The following is a 19977-nucleotide window of genomic DNA, read 5'->3' on the forward strand; positions in this document are numbered from 1 at the left end:
GGAATTAAAGGGAGACTTTTCTGACTGGCTGCCGGTAACTAGCGGTGTTCCACAGGGGTCTGTGTTGGGACTGATTCTTTCTGCGTTACATATCAATAATTTGGATGATGGAATTGATGACTTTGTTGAAAGGTTTGCAGACGATATGAACATAGGTGGAAACCATAGAAAACCATAGAAAAACTACAGCACAGAAACAGGCCCTTTGGCCCTTCTTGGCTGTGCCGAACCATTTTCTGCCTAGTCCCACTGACCTGCACACGGACCATATCCCTCCATACACCTCCCATCCATGTATCTGTCCAATTTATTCTTAAATGTTAAAAAAGAACCCGCATTTACCACCTCGTCTGGCAGCTCATTCCATACTCCCCCCACTCTCTGTGTGAAGAAGCCCCCTCTAATGTTCCCTTTAAACTTTTGCCCCCTCACCCTTAACCCATGTCCTCTGGTTTTTTTCTCCCCTTGCCTCAGTGGAAAAAGCCTGCTTGCATTCACTCTATCTATACCCATCATAATTTTATATACCTCTATCAAATCTCCCCTCATTCTTCTACGCTCCAGGGAATAAAGTCCTAACCTATTCAACCTTTCTCTGTAACTGAGTTTCTCAAGTCCCGGCAACATCCTTGTAAACCTTCTCTGCACTCTTTCAACCTTATTTATATCCTTCCTGTAATTTGGTGACCAAAACTGAACACAATACTCCAGATTCGGCCTCACCAATGCCTTATACGACCTCATCATAACATTCCAGCTCTTATACTCAATACTTTGATTAATAAAGGCCAATGTACCAAAAGCTCTCTTTACGACCCTATTTACCTGTGACGCCACTTTTAGGGAATTTTGTATCTGTATTCCCAGATCCCTCTGTTCTCCTGCACTCCTTAGTGCCTTACCATTTACCCTGTATGTTCTACCTTGGTTTGTCCTTCCAACGTGCAATACCTCACACTTGTCAGTATTAAACTCCATCTGCCATTTTTCAGCCCATTTTTCCAGCTGGTCCAAGTACCTCTGCAAGCTTTGAAAACCTTCCTCACTGTCCACTACACCTCCAATCTTTCTATCATCAGCAAATTTGCTGATCCAGTTTACCACATTATCATCCAGATCATTGATATAGATGACAAATAACAATGGACCCGGCACTGATCCCTGTGGCACACCACTAGTCACAGGCCTCCACTCTGAGAAGCAATTCTCTACTACCACTCTTTGGCTTCTTCCATTGAGCCAATGTCTAATCCAATTTACCACCTCTCCATGTATACCTAGCGACTGAATTTTCCTAACTAACCTCCCATGTGGGACCTTGTCAAAGGCCTTACTGAAGTCCATGTAGACAACATCCACTGCCTTCCCTTCATCCTCTTTCCTGGTAACCTCCTTGAAAAACTCGAACAGATTGGTCAAACATGACCTACCACAAAGCCATGATGACTCTCCTTAATAAGTCCCTGTCTATCCAAATGCTTGTAGATTCTGTCTCTTAGTATTCCCTCCAATAACTTACCCACTACCGACGTCAAACTTACCGGCCTGTAACTTCCTGGATTACTTTTTGATCCTTTTTTAAACAACGGAACAACATGAGCCACTCTCCCATCCTCCGGCACCTCACCTGTAGACACCGACATTTTAAATATATCTGCCAGGGCCCCTGCAATTTCAACACTAGTCTCCTTCAAGGTCCGAGGGAATACCCTGTCAGGTCTTGGGGATTTATCCACTTTAATTTGCCTCAAGATAGCAAGCACCTCCTCCTTTTCAATCTGTACAGTTTCCATGATCTCACTACTTGTTTCCCTTAATTCCATAGGCTTCATGCCAGTTTCCTTAGTAAATACAGACGCAAAAAACCCATTTAACCCCATTTGTTTTGGTTCCGCACATAGCCAACCACTCTGATCTTCAAGAGGACCAATTTTATCCCTTACATTCCCTTTACTCTTAACATACCTGTAAAAGCTCTTTGGATTATCCTTCACTTTGACTGCCAAGGCAACCTCATGTCTTCTTTTAGCCCTCCTGATTTCTTTCTTAAGTATTTTCTTGCACTTTTTATACTCCTCAAGCACCTGTTTCCTATACATGTCATACAACTCTCTCTTCTTCTTTATCAGAGTTGCAATATCCCTTGAGAACCAAGGTTCCTTATTCCTATTCACTTTGCCTTTAATCCTGACAGGAACATTTAAGCTCTGCACTCTCAAAATTTCTCCTTTGAAGGCTTCCCACTTACCGATCACATCCTTGCCAGAGAACAAACTGTCCCAATCCACGCTTTTTAGATCCTTTCTCATTTCTTCAAATTTGGCCTTCTTCCAGTTCAGAACCTCAACCCTAGGACCAGATCTATCCTTGTCCATGATCAAGTTGAAACTAATGGTGTTATGATCACTGGAACCAAAGTGCTCCCCTACACAGACTTTCGTCACTTGTCCTAACTCGTTTCCTAACAGGAGATCCAATATTGCATCCCCTCTAGTTGGTACCTCTATATATTGATTTAGAAAACTTTCATAAACACATTTTACAAACTCTAAACCATCTAGACCCCTAACAGTATGGGAGTCCCAATCAATTTGTGGAAAATTAAAATCCCCTACCACCACAACTTTTTGTTTCCTGCAGTTGCCTGCTATCTCTCTGCATATTTGCTCCTCCAATTCTTGCTGACTATTGGGTGGTCTATAATACAACCCCACTAATGTGGCCATACCTTTCCTGTTTCTCAGCTCCACCCATAAGGACTCAGTAGACAAACCCTCTAATCTGTCCTGCCTGAGCACTGCTGTAATATTTTCCCCAACAAGCAATGCTACTCCCCAACCTTTCATTCCTCTGCCTCGATCACATCTGAAACATCGGAACCCTGGAATATTAAGCTGCCAGTCTTGCCCCTCCTGTAGTCAAGTTTCACTAATTGCTATAACATCATAATTCCACGTGTCAATCCACGCCCTCAACTCGTCTGCCTTCCCCGCAATACTCCTAACATTGAAATATATACACCTCAGAAGATTTTTACCACCACTCACAACCTTTCTATTAGTGGATTTGCTTGAACTTTTAACATCGTTTATTTTCACCCCAGCCACACTGTCAGCTCTGGCACTCTGGTTCCCATCCCCCTGCAAATCTAGTTTAAAGCCTCCCCAATAGCACTAACAAACCTCCCTGAAAGGATATTGGTCCCCCTGTAGTTCAAGTGTAACCCGTCTCTCTTGTACAGGTCCCACCTGCCCCGGAAGAGGTCCCAATGATCCTGAAATCTGAAACCCTGCCCCCTACACCAGTTCCTCAGCCACTTGTTCATCCTCCAGAGCATCCTATTCCTACCCTCACTGGCACGTAGCACAGGTAGCAATCCTGAGATTACCACCCTCAAGGTCCTGCTTTTCAACTTCCTACCAAGCTCTCTATACTCACTGTCCAGGACCTCCTCACTCTTCCTTGCTATGTCATTGGTACCGATGTGCACCACAACATCTGGCTGGTCACCCTCCCACTTCAGAATGTCATGCAATCAATCAGAGACATCCTTGACCCTGGCACCCCAGAGGCAACAAACCATCCTGGATTCTCTGTCACGACCACAGAACCTCCTATCTGCACCTCTCACTATCGAGTCCCCTATCATTACCGCTCTCCTCTTTTTCTACCCTCCCTTCTGCACTGCAGAGCCAGACTCAGTGCCAGAGATCCGGCTACTGCAGCTGGTCCCAGGTAAGTCATCCCCCCCAACAGTATCCAATGCGGTATACTTGTTGTTGAGGGGAATGGCCACAGGAGAACCCTGCTCTGCCTGCCCTTTCCTCTTCCCTCGTCTGACAGTAACCCAATTTCCTGTGCTCTGCTCCTTTGGCGTAACTACCTCCCTGTAGCTACTACCTATAATCTCCTCATTCTCCCAAATGATCCGCAGGTCATCCAGCTCCTGCTCCAGTTCCCTAACGCGGTTTGTCAGGAGCTGCAGCTGGATGCACTTCTTGCAGGTGTCGTTGTCAGGGACACCGGAGGGCTCCCTGACTTCCCACATCCTGCAAGAGGAGCATTCCATCATCCTGCCTGGCATTCTCTCTACGCTAGACAATCTGAACAAAAAACTTACTGGAACCTACCCTGGCCTCTGCCTGTTCTCGCCCAAGCCTGTTGAGCCAAAGCCATCCCACTCTGCTCCCTTTCACTCCGCCGCCCGTTCACAATGCTGCCTGCTGTATATGGTGGTCTGTTTTTAAACCCTGGTGCGCTATGTCACGTGCCTTGCGCAGTGCAGACCCTTCTCCCCGAGCAGTATTTAAAAATAAGACTTTTTCTACCCGATTTCTTCACTTCCCTCTTCTCAGCTGCTTGCTTCGACTGAAATATGGGCCAGGTAGGCCCAGGTAGTTTTGAGGAAGTGGAGAGGCTGCAGAAGGACTTAGATTAGGAGAATGGGCAAAGAAATGGCAGATGGAATACAGTGTTGGGAAGTGTATGGTCATGCACTTTGCTGGAAGAAATTAAAAGGTTGACTATTTTCTAAGTAGAGAGAAAATACAAAAAAATGAAGTGCAACGGGACTCGGGAGTCCTTGTGCAGGATTTCCTAAAAGTTAATTTGCAGGTTGAGTCTGTGGTAAGGAATGCAAATACAATGTTAGCATTTATTTGAAGAGGACTCGAATATAAAAGTAATGCTCTAATGGTGAGGACTCACTTGGAGTATTGTGAGCAGGTTTCGGTCCCTTATCTGAGAAAGGATGTGCTGAAACTAGGGAGGGTTCAAAGGAGGTTCACGAAAATTATTTCAGGATTGAACAGCTTGTCATATGAAGAACATTTGATGGCTCTGGGCCTGTATTCACTGGAATTCAGAAGAATGAGTGGTGACCTCATTGAAACCTATCAAATGGTGAAAGGCCTTGATAGAGTGGATGTGGAGAGGATGAATGCAGCTGAGGAGGAATTTCTTTAGCCAGTGAATGGCGAATCTGTGGAATTCTTTGCCACAGGCAGCTGTGGAGGCCAAGTCTTTATGTATATTTAAGGCAGAGGTTGATAGATTATTGATAGGTCAGGGCTTGAAGGGATACAGGGGGGAAAACAGGAGTAAAATTAGGTCAGCCACAATGAAATGGCCTAATTCTGCTCCTATGTCTTAATGGATTCTGATTCTGAAACAGCAGCCAGCAGGTGGCAGTACTGAGCCACAGAGCAGTCGTCATAATATTCTGCATGACCAGTTTACAGGCTAGATATTCCAACCAGCCTACAGGTATTATACACTAACTATCTGTTGATGCAGTTGAATGTAGTTTTTGCTCTGGCTCAATTTTCCCTCACACTAAGACAGTACTGAAGGAGTGCTACACTCTACAGTGTGTACAGGCCCCTTCTGGCCCAACAAGCCCACACAACCCAATTATACCCATGAGATCAACTAACCTGCTAACCCATACAATGAGCACATGAACATTACATCACTATTGTTTGCATTTTTTATTTAATTTATATATGTGTGTGTGTATATATATATATATATATATATACACACTTTATTGTCATATATAACATATATACAAGGTAAATGTTAAATAAGAAATGTATATATATATATATTTCTTATTGTAATTTATGGTTTTATTATTATGTTTTGTAATGTACTGCAGCTGCAAAACAAATTTCACTACATATGCCAGCGATATTAAACTTGATTCTGATTCTGATCACAAACAAGGGCCAATCTGCAGATGCTGAAATCCAAGCAACGCACTAAAAAATGTTGGAGGAACCCAGCAGCTAGGCAGCATCTATGGAAAAGAGTGAACAGTCCATGTTTCGGGCCAAGACCCTTCATCAGGACTGGTCCACAGCCCTTCTGTCCAAAGGACATGGAAGGTCCCATCCAATAATAGGAAAGCGTTGACCTGACCGGTACTCACAGCTCATTCGGAGAACACAGGATGGGCTGGCGGAATTCTGTTACTGCCCGTGATAAATAAATACCACAAACTGCTGAGCACAGTTCACCCCACAGCCACCCCCAACCCCAAACTACCATCACTAGCCCCACACATCTGTCAAAAAAATAGGAGCAGGAATGAAGTGTGGAGGTCAGAGAGAGGATCTGAGGCATCAAGAAGAACGAAAATGCCAAAAGCCTGGGGAAGACTCTGGGAAGGCAGCATGTTCTGATGAGTGGAGGTGGGCAGAAGAGGTCTCTCAACATCTCTTGAAAGGGCATTATGGTAGCGTAGTAGTTAGTGCTATACTATTACAGCTCGCGGGGTAGGAGTCACAGATTGTCAGGGGTTTCTGGGTGCGGCTCATTAGGCCTTTTCCATGCTGTGTCTCTAATAAATAAATACATAAATCTGGGTTTGCTGATACAGACATACAAAATGCAAAGACACAGAGAACAGAACACCAGTTGTGGTTTTACAAATCACGGCTTTTGAGAATCTCCCCACTTTAGGAAACATGACACCCCATCATTGGAAAGTGGACTGACAGACATCACAACCAACAAGATTCAACATATTCAACAGAGGATGGCACAGTAGCGTAGGGGATCGCACTATGCTTTACAGTACAGGCGACTTGGGGTTCAATTCCTGCCACTGCCTGTAAGGAGTTTGTATATTCTGCCCATGACTTTTCTCCCACATTCCAAAGACGTACTGGTTGTTAGGCTAATTGTTCATTGTAAATTGTCCCATGATTAGGCTAGGATTAAATAGGGGGATGTAAATCGAAAGGCTGGAAGGGCCTATTCTGCGCTGCATCTCAATAAATACATACAAGGGAACAATTGAGGACTGAATGTACTGGATCCATTCCTTTATGGGTGGAGACACAAAGGCTGCAGATACTATAATCTGGAGCAATGCAAGGTTTCAACCCATCAACCATTCCATTCCCCCACAAATGCTGCCTAAGCCAATCTTTCAGCAGAACGCTTGTTGCCTCTGCTGTATTGGCTGATGGTTTCAGGAGTCTGAGTCAAATGGAGCAATTCTGTCAGGAAGCTCCAGAGGTCTCTATCAATTAGGTCATCACAAAAGTAACTTCTCTCAGCTAAATGTACCTGCTGAATACTACACGGAGTGAAGAGTGAAGCTTTTTCCACGTCCAAGGTGACAAGTTTCAAACCAACAACACAGAAGTGCTCTAGATCAAGTCTACGGAGTATCTTGGGGAGATGATTTTGCCACGTGGAGGGTTTGATAACCAGTAACGTTAACAGAGGCTGGGGTCCTGCACCAAAATGGAACACAATCATGGACGTGTAACCAAATACAGTCGTGGCACCTCATAAGCTGAGAAGTTGAGGTTGGTCTTGGATAGACAAGAGTTTGGTACACAAGTTCACAGCTCCCTGAAATTGGTAACTCAAGTCGAGATAGTGTTAAAGTATGTGCACTGCATTGTGCACAAAAGTCAGGAGGTCATGTTGCATCTGTATAAAAGCTTGGCTCATGTATGGAGTGCTGTGTGCAGTTCGAGTCACCAGTTACAGGAAGGACGTGGAGACTGTGGTCAGGGTGCAGAAGGTATTGACCAGGATGATTGGAGAATTTTAGCTATAAGGAGAGATTGGAAAAATTTGGGTTGTTTTCTCTGGAACAGTGGAAGCTGAGGGGGAGACCTGATGGAAGTCTAGACAATTGTGAGAGGCAGAGATAGGGGGCATAGCTTTAAGGTAATTGGAAAAAACATATGGGGGGGATGTCAAAGGTAGTGTTTTTTTCACACAGAGTGGTGGGTGCATGGAATATCCTGCATGGAGTGGTGCTAGAGGCAGATATGTTAGGGGCATTTAAGAAACTCTTAGATAGGCACAGGGATGATAGAAAAATGGAGGACCATGTGGGAGGGAAGGATTGGATTGATCTTAGAATAGGTAAATTTGTTCAGGAAGGGAATTAGTTGCACTAGATATAATCCACAGAAGATTCCCCAGGATGGATAGCTCATTGTCCCACTACATTTAATAGAAGAATAAGATTGGGCTGAAGGGCATGTATCTGTGCTCTATAACACTGAGAGGTGATCGTATTAAACCATATTTTATTTTGAAGAAGCTGACAGGGTAAAGATGGAGAGGACATTTCACCTTGTGGGGTAAAGGAGGAATTTCTCTTGGATCATCATGAACTATTGTAGTCCTCTACTCTAGAAAGCTGTGCAGTCTGTGTCAGTGAATATTCCAGAATGAGAACCACATGTGTGGACCATAAGGGTCAAGGGTTATGGAGAACAGGCCAGAAGGTGGAAGTACAGCCAAGATCAGATTAACTATGACCTTACAGCAGTATGGTCCATTGTTACTGTTTCATATGTGTGCACGTGAATTGAATGGTGTGTTGAATACGAAGGCAAGAAATATAAACACTCGGCACTTACCAAGAAGCATGAAGCTGAATATGGACTCCACATTGTCAGTACCTGAAACAGAATGCAGGATGGTGACAGGTCTGCTGGATGCACAGGGGATGCAGACCCTGCCATCTTATTTATTTATTTAGAGATACAGGACAGTAACAGGTCCTTCCATCCCAACAAGCCTGAAAGTCACCCAATTACACCCGTGTGACGAACCAACTAACCCGTAAGTCTTTGGACTGTGGGAGGAAACCAGAGCACACGGAAGAAACATACACAGTCACGGGGAGAATGTACAACTCCTTACAGGCAGTGGCAGGAATTGAACCCAGGTTTCTGGCTCTGTAATAGCTACCCCATACTGTGACAAACTCAGTGGATTGGGCAGCATCTGTGTGGGATGGGTTGTGTGGTACTGTTGTGATCCATGGGCATCTGCTGTGAAGGTATGTGTCTTATACAAGAGATAAGCGTGTAAATGAGTAATGCTGCCAGTGAGATGTTCACTCTGAATAGATTGGTGAGGTATTCCAGCAGTGATGCGGGCATTTTAAGCCACAGTCAGTGATGTGCATCTGTTCTATTCGCCAGGGATAATTCCTGTTATCAAGCCTCTAGGACAGGGGTCCCCAACCCTTTTTGCACCACGGACCGGTGTAATATTGACAATATTCTTGAGGACCGGCCAACGGGGGGGGAAGGGGGTTGTTAATCATGACTTATAAGTGGCTTATACACTCAAAATCGTTTCTAAAAGGGTTTATCTAATGAATTTAATATTAAACACACAGCGCATATTTTCCTCGCATGAATATAGTGATGAGTCAATTATAAGTCACTTATAAGTCAATAGCATCATAACATTTTAAGTAACATTTGGATATTAAAGACACAGCAGGTATTTTCCTCGTATGAACATATAAAATCATTGCGACACACCAATATCGCTGAATCAGTGGGAGCCCTCGGCTTGTTTCCCTGCAACAAGACAGTCCTATCGAGGGGTGATGGGAGACAGCGATACTCGAAGGGGGTTCCTTATGTCTAGTCTATTCCACAATTTAGTTTCGTTGCATTCATTGCAGAAAACCCCACTTCACAGCGATATGATGTTGGAAATGGAAGCAATGTTTTCAGTGCTTTCGTGGCTATCTCAGGATATTCAGCCTTGACTTTGATCCAGAATGTCGGCAGAGATGTTATGTCAAACATACTTTTCAGCTCACCGTCACTTGCAAGCTCGAGGAGTTGATCTTCTTCCCGCGCTGACATGGATGATTCACCGGGGACATTCACAAATGGGTCACTGACCCATTCCTTTGCACGTCTTGGGTCATCTGCGGTTGGGAAGTAACGTTCGAATTTGGTCGACAGCGAAGATAGGTGATAGCTGTGAGAAGGACAGTGCAGGCTCAGGCTCTCCCAAAATCCCAGCTACTGTTGGGAACATGTCAAATATGCCCCTGTCCACTCACGGTCCCCACAGTTCCAGTTTGGCTGTGAAAGCAGACACTTTATCTGCCAACTTGAAGACAGCTGTCATTCTCCCCTGAAGTGACAAATTGAGTTCGTTGAGCAGGTTGAAGATGTCACACAGATAAGCGAGTTTTGCTATCCACTCCTTGTCACTGAAGTGTGCTGCCAATGGTGACTTTATTCCTGAAAGAAATCTCTGTAGCTGCTCTCTTAACTCAAAAACCCTGGCCAGGGGTCTCCCCCTTGTTAGCCACCTGACTTCAGTGTGTAAGAGAAGGCGTTTGTACTCTGCATCCATTTCCTCGCAAAGCTGCTCAAACAGACGTGAATTAAGGGCTTTTGCTTTGATGTGATTGACAACTTCAACAATGTCACTCAATATGCTGTTAAGATCAGGTGACATTTTTCGGCTAGCCAGCATTTCCCTGTGTGTGACACAGTGTGTAGACTGGCATTCAGGAGCAACCTCTTTGACTCGGGTAGTGAAACCAGACGGTCATCCAGTCATAGCTGCAGCCCCGTCTGTGCATATTCCAACACAGAATGGCCAGTCCAGTTTGCCTGACATGTAGTCATTCAAAGACTTGAATAGTTCTGCCCCATTTGTGTTAGTTGGCAGCGGCAGTGCACACAACATATCCTCGAGCACATCGTCTTGAAATATATATCGCACATAAACCAGCAGTATTGCCTTGTTGTCGACATTGGTAGACTCGTTGACCTGGATAGCGTACCATGGTGACTCGTTAAGCCGTTCCAACAGCTGTGCTTCGATGTCCTCCGCTATTTCACCGATTCTCCTTGAAACTGTGGGAGCTGAAAGAGAAACCTGTGCCATCTTGTTAGCTGCAGCTTCTCCCAACAGTTCACGGCACGTGTCCTTGGCAGCAGGCAGAATCAATTCTTCACCAACAGTGAAAGGCTTCTTAGCCTTAGCAATACTAAGTATTGCTAAGCCACTAAATATGACACTCTCAGAGCAGCAGCATTTGTGGAGGTGGTGGCTCTCAGCACTTGCTTCTGTCCCACTTGCTCATGTTTTTTCCGCTCAAAAAACTCAACAGGTTTGTCTGTAAGTGCAGAGTGCTTGGACTCAAGGTGCTGAAGCAGTCTGGAGGACTTCATGCCTCATTAGACAGCTTGTCTCCACATATCACACACAGGGGGCTTGGAGCGTGCGAGTCACCGGTCAGAATAAAGCCATATTTTATGTACGGCTCGTCGTATTTTCTGTTGAAGGAAGCTTTCTTTTTTTTGCAGTCTCTGCCTTAGCTGTCTCTGCGTTATCATCATCGTTAGGCCTTTTATGTCCCCTACCATCTCTTCCAAAGAAACTCTCAAGTGACGTTTGTTTTTTACTCATCTTAATGACCGACTAATGACTTCGTGAGGGTAATGACCTCGTGTGCGTAATGACCTTGCGTGCGTTCAAGTTCAACAGTGGGTGTGACAGGGAATGAGGAAAGGTGCAGCTGACTCATATCGTTTCATACCGCCAAATCATATCGTTTCCTCGCGGCCCGGTAGCACATGCTTTGCGGCCCGGTGGTTGGGGACCACTGCTCTAGCCCATGGTGGTTATACTTACCGGCTACAGTGATCCCTGACCTCAGAGAGGGAGACAGGTACTTCAGGAGAGGCCGTGCACTCGGATCTGGGAAGAGCACAATGTGAAACGTCATTTATGCATTGGCAATACAGTGAGTATATTATCCAATCCACTACCAGCTCTTCTATTACTGCACCATGAACCCTTACCAACCAACAGCAGTGTAGTTCAACATCGACCACCCCACATTCTCAACTCCCTGCCTGGGTTTTGTACACGTGGAAAATGTCAGCTGAAGCAAAGGTCTTAGGCACGTACATGTAGCTAGACTTTTGCACAGTTCTGTAAGCTGATTTTTATTTCCTGCATGGGTAAATTTTAATGTGATCCGAAGCACACGGTGGAAAGACAGCAATACAAGACTATAAGATATGTATAGGAGCAGAATTAGGCCATTCGGCCCATTGAGTCAGCTCTGCCATTTCATCATGGCTGTTCCATTTCCCTCTCAGCTCCAATCTCCTGCCTTCTCCCCGTATCCCTTTGTGCCCTGACTAGTCAAGAATCTATCACCTCAGCTTTAAATATACCCATGACTTGGCCTCCACAGCTACCTATGGCAATGGATTCCACAGAGTCACCACTCGCTGGCTAAAGAAATTCCTCCTCATCTCCATTCTAAATGTACATCCTTCTACTCTGAGGTTGTGTCCTCTGGTCTTAGACCCTCCCACCATAGGAAACATTCTCTCCACATCCATTCTTTTGGGGTCTTTCAACATTCTATAGGCGTTAATGAGATTCCACCTAATTTTTCTGAATTCCAATGAGTACAGATCCATAGCCGTCAAATTCTCATCATATGACAAGCCATTTAATCCTGGAACAATTTTCGTAAACCTCTTTCGAACAGCACATCCTTTCTTGAAAAATGGATCCAATAATGCTCACAAAACTCCAAGCACTCACCAGTGTCTTATAATAATAATAATGTGGGTCACATCTGGAACTTTCCTGGGTAGCGGACGACTTCCCCCCATGCCGTTCTGACGTAGTTGAAATTTGTGTACGAGGCAAGTTACAGCATCCTTCTTCCGGGTGAGTTTTTTTTTCAAAAAGATCACCAGCTCTTAACCCCGCACGGTTGGAAAGTGTGCCGGGGGGACCCGGCTGGGTTTGAACTTCGGAACCTCCACCCCGCAGTCCAGCGCTGACGCCACCACGCCACCAGTCTTATAAAGCCTCAGCATTACACCCTTGTTTTTATATTCTAGTCCTCTGAAAATGAATGCTAACATCTCATTCACCTTCCTCGCCACTGACTCAACCTGTAAATTAACTTTCAGGGAATCCAAGACCCTCTACACCTCAGATATTTGCATTTTCTCTCCACTTGGAACATAGGCTACGCTTTTATTCCTTCTGCCAAAGTACACGGCCATATACTTTCTGATACTATACTCCATCTGCCATTTCTTTGCACATTTAGCCGCTCTACTTCTTCAAAACTACCTGTCCTTCACCTATCTTTGTATCTTCTGTAAACTTGGCCACAAAACCATCAATTCTATCATCCAAATCATTGACATATAACGTAAAAAGAAGCAGTCCCGACACAGATCCCCTTGGAATACCACTAGTCACCAACAACCAATCGGAAGAGGCTCCCTTTATTCCCACTTGCTGCCTCCTGACAATCAGCCACTGCTAGTATCGTTCCTGTAATCCACAGGCTCTTCACTTATTAAGCAGCCTCTTGTGCGGCACCTTGTCATAGGTCCTCTGAAAATCCAAGTACACAACATCCACCAATTCTCCTTTATCTATCCTACTTGTTATTTCTTCAAATAATTCAAACAGATTTGTCAGGCAAGATTTTCCTTTAAGGAAAGCGCGCTGAGTTTGGTCTACTTTATCATGTACATCCAAGTACCCTGAAACCACATCCTCAACAATAGACTGCAATATCTTCCCAACCACTGAAGCCAGACTAACTAGCCAATAATTTCTTTTCTTCTGCCTCTCTCCCTAATTGAAGATTGGAGTGATATTTGCAATTTTCCAGTCCTCCGGAACTATGCCAGAATCCATTGATTCTTGAAAGATCATTACTAGTGCCTCCACAATCTCTTCAGCCACCTCTTCAAACCCCTGGGGCGTAAACCATCTGGTCCATGTGACTTTCAGACCTTTCAGTTTCCCAAGAACTTTCTCCCAAGTGATGACAACTTCACACACTTCTGGTTCCTGACACTCTCCAACATCTGGCACACTGCTGGTGCCTTCCACAGTGAAGACTGATGCAAACTACTTATACAGTTTGTCTGCCGTCTCTTTGTCCCCTCTGACCTGGATGAAGAAGTGGAGGGATGGGTTAGCAAATTTATTGATGACACAAAGGTTGGGGGTGTTGTGGATAGTGTGGTGGACTGTCAGAGGTTACAGCGGGACATTGATAGGATGCAAAACTGGGCTGAGAAGTGGCAGATGGAGTTCAACCCAGATAAGTGTGAGGTGGTTCATTTTGGTAGGTCAAATATGATGGCAGAGTATAGTATTAATGGTAAGACTCTTGGCAGTGTGGAGGATCAGAGGGATCTTGGGGTCCGAGTCCATAGGACACTCAAAGCTGCGGCACAGGTTGACTGTGTGGTTAAGAAGGCATATCGTGTGTGGCATTCATCAACTGTGGGATCGAGTTCAAGAGCCGAGAGGTAATGTCACAGTTATATAGGACCCTAGTCAGACCCCACTGAGTACTGTGCTCAGTTCTGGTCACCTCACTACAGGAAGGATGTGGAAGCTATAGAAAGGGTGCAGAGGAGATTTACAAGGATGTTGCCTGGATTGGGGAGCATGCCTTATGAGAACAGGTTGAGTGAAATTGGCCTTCGCTGCTTGGAGTGAAGGAGGATGAGAGGTGACCCGATAGAGGTGTATAAGGTGATGAGAGGCAAGATCATGTGAACAGTCAGAGGCTTTTTCCCAGGGCTGAAATGGCTAACACAAGGGGGCACAGTTTTAAGTGCTTGGTAGTAGGTACAGAGATTTCAGGGGTAATTTTTTTTATGCAGAGAGTGGTGAGTATGTGGAATGGGCTGCCAGCGATGGTGGTGGAGGTGGATACAATAGGGTCTTCTAAGAAACTCCTGGATAGGTACATGGAGCTTAGAAAAATAGAGGGCTATGGATAATCCTAGGTAATTCCTAAAGTAAGTAAATGTTTAGCACAGCGTTGTGGGCCGAAGGGCCTGTGTTGTGCTGTAGGTTTTCTATGTTCTATGTTCTACTACCTCTCCAGTATCATCTTCTAGTGGTCCAATATCCACTCTCACCTCTTTTCTACTCTTTATATATCTAAAGAAACTTTTGGTATCCTCTTCAATATTATTGGTTAGCTTACCTTCGTATTCCATTTTTTCCTTCTTTGACTTTTTTAGTTGCCTTCTGTTGGTCTTTAAAAGCTTCCAAATCCTCAAAGTTCCCAACAATTTTTGCTCTATTATATGCCCTCTCTTTGGCTTTTATGTTGGCTTTGACTTCACTTGTTAGCCACAGTTGTGTCATCTTTCCTTTGGAATACTTCTTCATCTATCCCATGCCTCCTGATTTGCTCCCAGAAATTCCAGGCATTGTTGCTCTGCCATCATCCCTTCTCGTGACCCGTTCCAATCAACTTTTCCAGTTCCACGCTCATGGCTCTGTAATTCCCTTTACTCCACTGTAATACTGATACATCTGACTTTAGCATCTCCTTCTCAAATTCCAGGGCGAATTTTATCATATTATGACCACTGTCCCCTCAACACCCAACCCAGAATAGCTGATCCCCTACAGGGCTCAACCACAAGCTGCTCTAAAAAGCCACTTTGTTGGCTTTCTACAAATTCTGCCTCTTGGGATCCAGCATCAACCTGATTTTCCCAATCTACTTGCATATTGAAATCCCCCTTGATTATTGTAACATTGCCCTTTTGACATGCATTTTCTATTTCCTGTTATAATTTGTAGACCATATCTTTTCTACTGTTTGGACATCTGCATATATAACTTCCAATGGGATCTTTTTTACCCTTCTAATTTCTTAGCTTTACCCACAACAATTCTATACCTTCTGATCCTATGCTACCTCTTTCTAATGATTTGATTTAATCTTTTACTAACGGAGCTACCCCACCTACTTGGCCTACTTGCCTGTCCTTTCGATATAATATCTGAGTCTTTATTAATATTGATAATTTTAAAGTTTTTATTAATATTGATAAACATTTAGTAGATAGAGTACTGTGCAAAGGTATTAGGCACCCTGGCTATACATGGAATTGAAAATACACATGGACTAAGATGGTAACTGTCTTGTGCTATCACCAGTGGGATCATCAGTTGAACTGCCACCTGTCTTCAGAAGTTTTAGCCCGCTTACGATCAAGACTCCCTCGAGGTGGTGGGCCAGCAGTGCTAAAGCACCACCTCCCACTGGTCAGCTTAAAAACTTGGTATCTGCCTCTATCAGAGTTGTTGGTCACTTTCATCCAACAGTCAGTCTGCTCTTCAGGTGTCTATGCAACTACTGAAGGGTTTGCAAAAGATGTATACACTGTCTGACTATCTGCCCCTCTGGACGCACTTGGTCCACACCCACGCTGATCCTTTCTCTGCTGCCTCAGCTACAGCCCTGCTGGTTGACTTGATCTCTCTTCCAGTGAAGCCAAGGTCATGCAGCCACTTCTGGAAAGTGAATGCAATAAAGCCACGGCAGCCTACTTCGAATGGATACCATGAGACCTTCCACTCTCTGTCTCTGCACTCTGAACTTAATTCTGCATACTTGGTTAACTTGCGCTCATGGGCTTCATCGATGTTGTCTTCCCAGGGGACTGTGAGTTCACCAATAACCACTTCTCTACTGGTGTCAGACCATACGATTATATCTGGATGCAATGTGGTGAAAGCTATTTGCTCCGGGAAGCTACATATATACACCCCCTACTGCCTATAAAAAGTATTACCTCCCCTTGGAAGTTTTCATGTGTTATTGTTTTATAACATTGAATCACAGTGGATTTAATTTAGCTTTTTTGACACTGATCAACAGAAAAAGACTTACTTGTGTCAATCTGAAAACAGATCTCTACAAAGTGATCTAAATTAATTACAAGTACAAAGCAAGAAATAATTGATTACATAAGTATTCACCCCCTTCAAGTCAGTATTTATTAGAAGCATCTTGGGCAACAATTACAGTCTTGAGTCCGTGTGGATAGGCCTCTATCAGCTTTACACATTGGACACTGCAATTTTTCAAGCTCTGTCAGATTACATGGGGGTTGTGAGTGAACAGCCCTTTTCAAGTCCAGCCACAAATTCTCAATTAGATTGAGTTCTGGACTCTGACTTAGTCACTCCGGGACATTAACTTTGCTGTTTTTAAACCATTCCTGTGTAGCCTACAAACACAAGATCTGTAGTGTGATGGCTGGAAGCAGAATACAGAGTTCAAAATCCATAAATAATAGCATATGGGTGAATTAGACCCATCGAGTCTGCTCCAACATTCAATCATGACTGGTTTATTAACCCTCTCAATCCTATTCTTCTACCTTCTCCCTGTAATCTTTGTCTCCATAACTAATCAAGAACCTATCAACTTCCCCTTTAAGTATAGCCAATGACTTGGCCCCCACAGGTGTCTCTAGCAATGAATTCCACAGATTCACTACCGTCTGGCTGAAGAAATTCCTCCTCATCTCTGTACTAAATGGACATCCTTCTATTCTGAGGCTGTGATCTCTGGTCCCGGACTCCTCCACTACAGGAAATATCCTCTCCATATGCACTCTATTGAAGCTTTTCAATATTTGAAAGGTTTTAATGAGATCCCCCTTATTCTTCTAAATGCCAATGAGTCCAGGCCCATGGGTAAAAAAAAAACACTCTTCATACATGAATTCTTTCATTCCCAGAATCATTCTCAGAACCTCCTCTGGATCTACCCCAATGCCAGCACATGTTTCTAGGTAAGGGGCCCAAAACTGCTGACAATACTCCCAGCAAGTCTGTCAAATGCCTTATAAAGCCTTAACATTGCATCCTTGCTTTTACAAACAAGAGAAAATCTGCAGATGTTGGAAATCCAAGCAACATGCACAAAATGCTGGAGGAACTCAGCAGGCCAGGCAGCATCTATGGAAAAGAGTCCAGTCGACATTTCCGGCCGAAACCCGAAAGGACTGGAGAAAAAAAGCTGAGGAGTAGATTTAAAAGGTGGGGGAGGAGAGGGAGAAAGACAAGGTGAGAGGTGAAACTGGGAGGGGGAGGGATGAGGTAAAGAGCTGGGAAGCTGATTGGTGAAAAGGACAGAAGACCATGGAAGAAAGAAAAGGGGAGAGAAGCACCCGAGAGAGGCGATGGGTGGCAAGGAGATAAGGAGAGAGAGGAAGAGGGGAAGGGAAGTGGTGAAGGAGAGGGGAGGTGGGGTGGATGGGGGGGGCATTACTGGAAGCTTGTGAAATTGCTGTTCATGCCATCAGGTTGGAGGCTACCCAAATGGAATACAAGGTTCCTTCCAGGTGAGGCGACACTTCACCTGTGAGTCTGTTGGGGTCATTGCTATGTCCAGCACTCCTGGTGTGGCCTCTTGTATATCGGTAAGACCTGACATAGATTGGGGGACCACTTCACTGAGCACCTATGCTCTGTCCACCAGAAGAAGTGGGATCTCCCAGAGGCCAACCATTTTAATTCCACTTGAATTTAATTTAATTGAATTGACTTCATTTCTAACATCCCTCACATACATGAGAAGTAAAAGTCTTTGTCCCCTCTCCAGTATCATTTTCCAGCAGTCCAATATCTACTTTCATCTCTCTTTTATTATTTATATATCTGAAAAAATCATTTGATATTATCTTTTATATTATTCGCTAGCTTACCTTCATGTTTCATCTTTTTTTCTCCTTGTGGCTTTTTTAGTTGCCTTCTGTTGCATTTTTACAAGCTTACTATCCACTAACTTCCCACTAATTTTTGCTATATTATATGCCCTCTCTTTTGCTTTTATGTTGTCTTTGATTTCCCTTGTCAGCCACTGTTGCCTCATCCTCCCTTTAGAATACTCCATCTTTGGGATACATCTATCTAAATTGCCCCCAGAAACACCAGCTATTGCTGTTCTGCCATCATCTCTGCTAGTGTCCCCTTGCAATCAACTCTGGCCAGCTCTTCTGTAATTTTCTTTACTCCAGTGTAATACTGATACATCTGACTTTACCTTCTCCCTCTCAAACTGCAGAATGAATTCTATCATATTATGATCACTGCCTCCTAAGGGCTCCTTTACCTTAAGCTTCCTAATCAAATCTGGTTCATTAATCAAAACCCAATCCAGAATTGACTTTACCTGAGTGGGCTCACCGCAAGATGCTCTAAAAACCCATTTTGTACACATTGTACGAATTCCCTCTCTTGCAATCCAGGACCAACCTGATTTTCCCAATCTACCTGCATATTGAAATTCCCTATGACTGTTGTAACATTACCCTTTTGACTTGCCTTTTCTATCTCCCATTGTAATTTGTAGCCCACATCCTAACTACTATTTGAAAGGTTGTATATAATTCCCAGCACGGTCTTTTTACCTTTGCAGTTTCTTAACTCTACCCACAAGAATTCTATATTTTCTGATCCTATGTCACCTCTTTCTAAGGATTTGGTTTCAATTTTTAACCAACAGAGCCACCCCATCATCTCTGCCTACCTGCTTGTCCTTCCAATACAAGATGTATCTTTGGATGTTAAGCTCCCAACTATGAACTCAAGAGATTCCCGCAACATGCCAATCTCTAACTGCGCTCCAAGATAATCTACCTTACTCCGTATACTACGTGCATTCAAATATAACACCTTCAGTCCTGTACGTAAGTCAACCCTAACACTGTACAACTGCTGTCAGCACTGCAAACACAAATAAGAAAAGATTCCAAAGGTAATTTCACAGCTGGTCTACAATTTTTTGCATCAGAGAGCCAAAAAGGAAGATGTTCCTGATGACTGGGGAAAATGCTGCTGACCGTGTTGATCTGTGCACCGTACCTGATATCAGTTCTTTGTTAGTGAAGAACAGAGCAGCTTGTCTGAAGGCCAGTTCTGGGGTTGGTGACATCACCTTCTCTAGGTTGTCCATGCCTCCCTTGAGCTGTCTAACATCAACATTGAGGATCTCAGCCAAGGCATTGAAGGCGTCCACACGGCGGAGAACACATACGAGTGCAGGGCTGGATAGCAGGCAGTCAATGCTTTCCTGCCAATGTCGGTCGCCTACCTCGTAGGGAGTTAACTCCTTGGCCTGGCTTCGGCTCAGACGTGGCAGCCATTTCAACCCCAGGAGCTCAAAACCTCCATTCCCCTTACTGTCACCTGAGAAAGGAATGACAGGTTAAAGGCATGTGTTTTGAAGTTAACACTTTTTCCTTTTCTTGAAGTTCAAAGTTCACAGTAAATTTATTATCGAAGTACAAATATGTGACAGTATCGAACCCTGAGGTTAGTTTTCTTGCAGTCAGACACGTAAATCCAAGA

The 19977-nt window shown here is 44.2% G+C and overlaps 1 protein-coding gene across 4 annotated transcripts in view; it reads right to left on the reverse strand.

Moving 5' to 3' along the window:
• The window catches only part of LOC140203249 (dynein axonemal assembly factor 8), a 164191-nt gene that overhangs the window by 42800 nt on the left and 101414 nt on the right, over positions 1–19977 (reverse strand). For all 4 annotated transcript variants that reach the window (XM_072269262.1, XM_072269261.1, XM_072269259.1 and 1 more), the window contains 4 exons: positions 19492–19815; positions 11440–11505; positions 8397–8438; positions 7078–7247 (listed from right to left, as the gene is read on the reverse strand). In XM_072269262.1, coding sequence (XP_072125363.1) covers positions 7078–7247; positions 8397–8438; positions 11440–11505; positions 19492–19815 — 602 coding nt within the window. The remainder of the gene's footprint in view (positions 1–7077; positions 7248–8396; positions 8439–11439; positions 11506–19491; positions 19816–19977) is intronic.

Source organism: Mobula birostris, chromosome 9 (genome assembly GCF_030028105.1).
Source record: "Mobula birostris isolate sMobBir1 chromosome 9, sMobBir1.hap1, whole genome shotgun sequence".
Lineage (NCBI taxonomy): Eukaryota > Metazoa > Chordata > Chondrichthyes > Myliobatiformes > Myliobatidae > Mobula > Mobula birostris.